Raw genomic sequence first — 6,116 nt, forward strand, 5'->3', positions numbered from 1 at the left:
AAGCAAATCCAGAACAGAGGATAAGAGATGGGCTTACCAACAAAGGTTCACTCATAAAGCTGGAGGACCGCAGATGCTTAGACAAAGAGCCTTTAACCCCAATAGGGGGAAGTTCAGAAGCAGCCTTAGCAACAGGAGAGGCCTTTTGGCCACTGGCGCTCCGGAGCCTCAGCCGGATACCACGTGAGGCCGGGACTTGCTTGGGACTAACAGCTTTTCACTTACAAGCCAGACGGCTCTCCAGGTCTTCCTCATCATCATGGCTAGAATCCTTCACTTGAAGGGAATCGGGGGAGCTCTCCTCTCCATCAAAAGAAGCCCCCTCATCTCCCCCTACGGCAGCAGAGCCCCCTGTCTGAACGGATCCTCCGGTAACTTTCATCTCAATACCCCGGTTCAAACCCGGTTCAACTTTATCATCAACCACAAATTTAACATCTCTGGAATCCCCTTGAAGCAACCCCCACAAGGTCATCTCTACACAAAAGAAATACTAAAGATGACTACACAAACCCCTAAAGATAAAGACAGACACAACAAGCCAAGAACAAGAAAATACCTTTCTTCCCAAAAAAGGCCTTGGGTCGGACCGAATAGAAGGGGCTCAGTCCTCCCATAGCCAGGATCCCTTCGGAGAAAGTAAAAGCTCTCGTCGGATTCTTGTACATGCGTTTCCATTGGACGATTTCATCAGCAGACAGGATAGGAACGCTGTCTTCAATGGTAGCCTTGGCATCCCTCAATGGTGCAGACTCTGGTATCATAGCATCAGAAACGAAGATAAACCTGCTTTTCCATTCTTTAGGGTAGGTGGAGGTCGGCATGAAGGAATAACAAGGCTGAGACACATTATCCTTCCGTTTGGCCAAGGTGAACCAGTCCCCATCTGAAATTAACTTATAAAACATGCAAAACAGGGGAATTGACGGCTCACTGGAAACCGCCGCACAACATAACTCAAAATGCACAACCCTCATGAACCCTAGAGGGTGCAATTGGGAGAAATGAACTCTTAAGTGGCGTAACAAGTCTATCTTGAAGGAAGAAAGGGGATACCGGACACCACAGGAAGAATACGCCAAGGTATAGAGAACGATCCGATCTGGGGTGCACTCGGCCGAGTCATCAGGGCCTGGTAAAGTAGGAGAAAAACTTTCGGGTATCTTGTAGGTCTCAACGAAGGATTCCAAATCCTTCGCTGTCAGAACAGACCGAATCATAGAACGGCCGGTACGGCTCATGGTGAAGGGAGAAACGGTGATCGAAAGATTACAGGGAAAGAGAAATGTGGAAGAAAAGTGGTGGAAGTTAAGAAAAATTCAAAAGGCAATGAGGGTTTTAAAGAGGGTAACTGACAGGAGGAGGAAACCATCACATCACCATCCCTTCAAATTTAAAAATTGTGCACGTGTATTAAGGGGATTAAACCCCCGCCATTGATATTCGGCAATTAATAAGACTCGAAAAAAGAAGGGGCGCGTGATGATTAGCTAAGGGTGGGCCCACATTCTTAGCCCTGGACCATGAGATTTGAATCTCAAAACCAGGGACTAAAGATGACTTGACGACGGGCCTATGGGTTGCCCCATTTACCCATCTTGGGCTATTATCACATGGGCCCAACAAGTAAAAGCCCAAATGCTGAAACTTGCCCATTAAGGGGCTTTCTCATAAGTTGAGCGGGAAACAGAGATATTTAACAAGGGAAAGGAAGCATTAAAGGCATGACAAGAATGGGATCTCTGGTTGGCACTGTACTATCAAGCCGACATCATTAAATGAGGGAACGATCTTACCGTTGGGGCTCAGACACGTGTCTGAGTCCCCCGAAGTCTGATAAAACCCGTTGGATCGTCTCGGTATAATCCCATTGAAGAGATAAGGGCTTCCAGCTATATAAGGAAGGTAAAGGATGATCTTAAAGGCATGTCCGAGGTATCTCACTTAATGCTTCATTCCTTCATTTACTCTCACAACACTCACACAATAAATATACCCACACACACCTGATTCACTCCATAGAGAAACATTCCGGTGATCATATTCATCGGAATAAGCTTCTCATATTCTCCGGCAAGTTTACTTACTCTCACGCCGAAGCTTGGTCACGGATCCCCCCTCCGGGGTCCCTCGTGGCGAGGCTAACGGTTTCCTTTTTTTGTAGCAAATGAAGGCTGGGATATTCCAACGTCAGCAAAGACCCTCTTGGACGTCATACGGGATTTGGGTATTCGACAACTATGCATACTAAATAATAAATAAAACTTATATAAATACAAGTTTATGATGAATAAAGAGTAAGATGATGAAAAAAAATAACTTTAAGATGACATCTATAACTATTTTAGTGCTAATACCTCGTATCGAATGCATTGGTTATAAATAACATGAGAAATTATGTTGTCTAGCATGTTTGAGTGGGATCAATTTTTGGTTGACAACATACTAAAAGCTTACACTTTAGACAACCAAAAACATATTAATAAGTTTTAAGCAAACAAACGATATTAATTAGTATGAGAGACTAGATATCACAAGCAATTATTAACCAATTTTTTTAAGTTTTGAGCAATCATGTCATCCAATTTTAATAGTTAATTTTTTAATCAAAATATTTAAGGGTTTTCTATATATTAATCGATTCTTATGTTTAAATATTTGAAAAATAGTGATAAATCTTTTTTTTTTTTTTTGAAAGGAGAACTTCATTAACCAAAACCGAACCCGAAAACCGGGACGGCCGAACAAAAAACAGAACTACATATTTACAAATTTACACCAATCCCCCCAATCAAAATTACCTTTTTTAGCTCTATACTTGAACCAAAAGAAACTAACTATCATGACTTCGCTAAACACCTCATCCACGCTACAACTAATGCCGTTGAATCTGAGGTTGTTTCTAGCCTTCCACAAGACCCAACACGTCGAAATGACAATACCGTGAAGAGCCTTCCGCTCCGCCGAGCTTCTATCCCCCACTTTGTGGATCTCAAGAAGATCTCTAAAGGAAAAGACGAAGAAATTGGGAATTTTACACCAAAAACTGATTTTTTCCCAAACTCCCAAGGCTAACGGACAAGCCGTGAAAATATGAGTGACCGAGTCCAGATTTTCGTTGCAGAACTTACATCCGTCGTCGATCATCACCATACCTCTTTTCTCAAGCGCCTCCACCGTAGGAACACGATTCAACTCCGCCCGCCAAGCAAAGATGTTGCACTTTTTTGGAACCCAATTACACCATTCCATGACGAATCTGTTGCTGAAATCTCGACTCGACACTAAGAGACCTTTAACCGCCGCAACCGAGAACCCCGAAACCCCACTCCCCAACCAAGCCCACTTATCCGAGCCACTAGAAAGACAAACCGAGGCCACAGCGGACCTCAGCGACTGCCACTCAGCCGACTCAATAGGAGTGTCCGGCTCATGTCTCCAAAGCCAACATTCATCCCCGTCAAGCCGATCTTTGATGCTACAAGGTTTAACAACTTCCAAAGCAAAAAGAGCTGGATAAATATCTTTTAACGGGGCGTCGAAAAGCCACGGGTCTAACCAAAACATGATTTTTTCTCCATTACCCACTACTCCTTTAAAGAGACTTCGAAACGGGACATTCTCGAACAACGGTCTCCTAAGAACCGAAACAATGCTACTCCAAACCCCACCAAACGCTTTTCTATGAGGAAGAAACTCCCATTCCGAGTAACCGAAATGGATAGCATTGACAACTTTGACCCATAGACTATCTAGCTCGTTCTTATACCTCCACCCCCATTTAGCTAATAATGCCGTGTTGACATCTTTGAGGTGTTGAAGACCAAGCCCTCCCATGTCGACCGGAGAGGCAACCCTATCCCACGCCACCCAATGAATCTTTTTTAACTCCGAATTCCCACCCCAAAGAAATTTTCTAATAAGGGATTCCAATACCTGAATCACCTTCACAGGAGCGCGATACAAGGAGAAGTAGTAGCACGGAAGACTCTCCAGCACTGAGCGGATCAAAGTGACTCTACCACCCACCGAAAGCATCGAAGCCTTCCAAAGAGAGAGTCTTTTCTCAAACGTGTCAACAACCGGTTGCCAACTCGACGACCTATTCATGTTCGAACCCACACAGAGGCCAAGGAACTTGAATGGGACCGACCCTGTACCACATCCAACAACATTCGCCATCTCGTCTACTTCATCAGCTTGAACCCCAACCCCAATCAATTTTGATTTAACCAAGTTGATCCTGAGACCCGAACACGCGTGGAAGCATTTAAGAATTCTAACCACGTTCCGAATATTTTCCTTAGACCACTCACCCATAATAATTGCATCATCTGCGTATAAAAGGTGGGTGATGGTAGGACCTTCATTCGGGAGAGAAACCCCATTGACTATCCCCAAATTGCTAGCTTTTTTGAACATACATGATAAAGCTTCCATGACGACAACGAAGAGAAAGGGAGAAATAGGATCACCTTGGCGCATTCCTTTGTGGCACCCAAACTCGAAAGTTGGGGAACCATTGACTAGAACCGAGGCCCTAGCCGACGAAAGTACCCCGTTAACCCATGAACACCATCTCCTAGAAAAACCCATTTGCTCTAGGATGTCTACCACAAATTTCCAGTTTATGTTATCGTACGCCTTTTCAAAATCCACCTTGAGCAAGAAGACCTTTTTCTTTCCTTTACGGCTCCAGTTTAGAATTTCATTAACAATTAAAGGACCATCAAGGATAAGACGGCCCTTGATGAACGCAGATTGGGACCCCGAAATGACCGAATCCAGAACAACTTTGAGTCTGTTAGCCAGAATTTTTGAAATTGCCTTGTTCACAACCCCCACCAGACTGATCGGACGATACTCTTTCAAAGATAACGGGTCCGTAACTTTTGGAATCAAGGCTATAAAAGAGGACCCGCAACCCAAATTTATCACCCCATTGACAAAGAACTCCTCCATGATATCAAAGAAATCCGCCTAAAAAAGGTTCCAGAACCGCTTGATTAAACGGAAACTAATACCGTCCGGGCCCGGAGCCCGGTCGTCGCCACAGTCAAAAATAGCCCTTTTAATTTCCTCTTTACTGAACCGAGCGCTTAGAAATTCCGAATCCGCTACCGAAATCTTCTTAATATCCGCACAAATAAGGCGGGGTCGGTCGGCCCAATCTTCTTCAAATTTCTTTTTAAAAAATCTAAAAATTTCTTTCTTAACGAGAGTCGGTTTAGACACCCACGAGCCATTAACCTCCAACCCGTGGATAGAATTAGACGCCTTCCTGCAGTTAACCATAGCGTGAAAGAAATTGGTGTTTTCATCCCCTTCCTGAGCCCACTTTATTCGAGATCTTTGCTTCATGTCCCTGCTTTTACGTTCTTCTTCCTCCTTTAGGACTTTTTTACTTTCAAGGAGAATCCACTCCTCTTCTTCCGACAAATTCCTCTCGTCCAAAATACCTTGTATACATTCGAGGTCCGACATCGCAGCTGAAACAACTTCAGAATTTTTTGCTAGCATTTCGTCTCTCCAATTCTTTAGCTCAGACCTGAGAATGCCCAATTTCCTCATAAGGCGAACATCCGGAGGACCACGGATACCGGGGTCTTTGCTAAGAGCCGATTGAACAACTTCGCAAAAGCCCGGCTTGTCGAACCATGAGTCGAAAATCCGAAATGGTTTAGGACCAAAATTGGACAGATCCGTCTTGAGAATTATCGCACTGTGATCGGACAAGAAAGACGGGACCGCTACAACGTCCCCTTCAGGCCACTTATTAAAAAAACTGGAATTCACGAGGAATCTATCCAGTTTGCTTTGTTTTCTGCCATCAGAAGCCGAATAAGTGAATTTAGAGCCTCGCATATTATACTCAAGAAGACCCGAATCAAAAATGAACTTATTAAAGTTAGTCGCACAGGACAACTTGAAGGTGCAATTCTTCCTTTCTTCACGAAACCTAACCGCGTTGAAATCACCTGTGACAATACACAACCCATCCCAACCCGAAATCGCTTAAGACAATTCATCCCACAAGGCCTTCTTAGCCACAACGCTTTGGGGCGCGTATATATTGAAAACACAAAGGGCCAGACCACTACCAGTCATGTTACCCG

General features: G+C 44.1%; 1 protein-coding gene across 1 annotated transcript; it reads right to left on the reverse strand.

Annotated features, from left to right (window-relative positions):
- Nucleotides 1-4,980: 4,980 nt before the first annotated feature.
- LOC118480263 lies at nucleotides 4,981-5,865 on the reverse strand. Its single transcript, XM_035975015.1, has one exon. It carries the CDS (start codon nucleotides 5,863-5,865, stop codon nucleotides 4,981-4,983), a length of 885 nt encoding a protein of 294 aa, XP_035830908.1.
- Nucleotides 5,866-6,116: the final 251 nt, after the last annotated feature.

The sequence above is a fragment of the Helianthus annuus genome, chromosome 7, assembly GCF_002127325.2.
Source record: "Helianthus annuus cultivar XRQ/B chromosome 7, HanXRQr2.0-SUNRISE, whole genome shotgun sequence".
Lineage (NCBI taxonomy): Eukaryota > Viridiplantae > Streptophyta > Magnoliopsida > Asterales > Asteraceae > Helianthus > Helianthus annuus.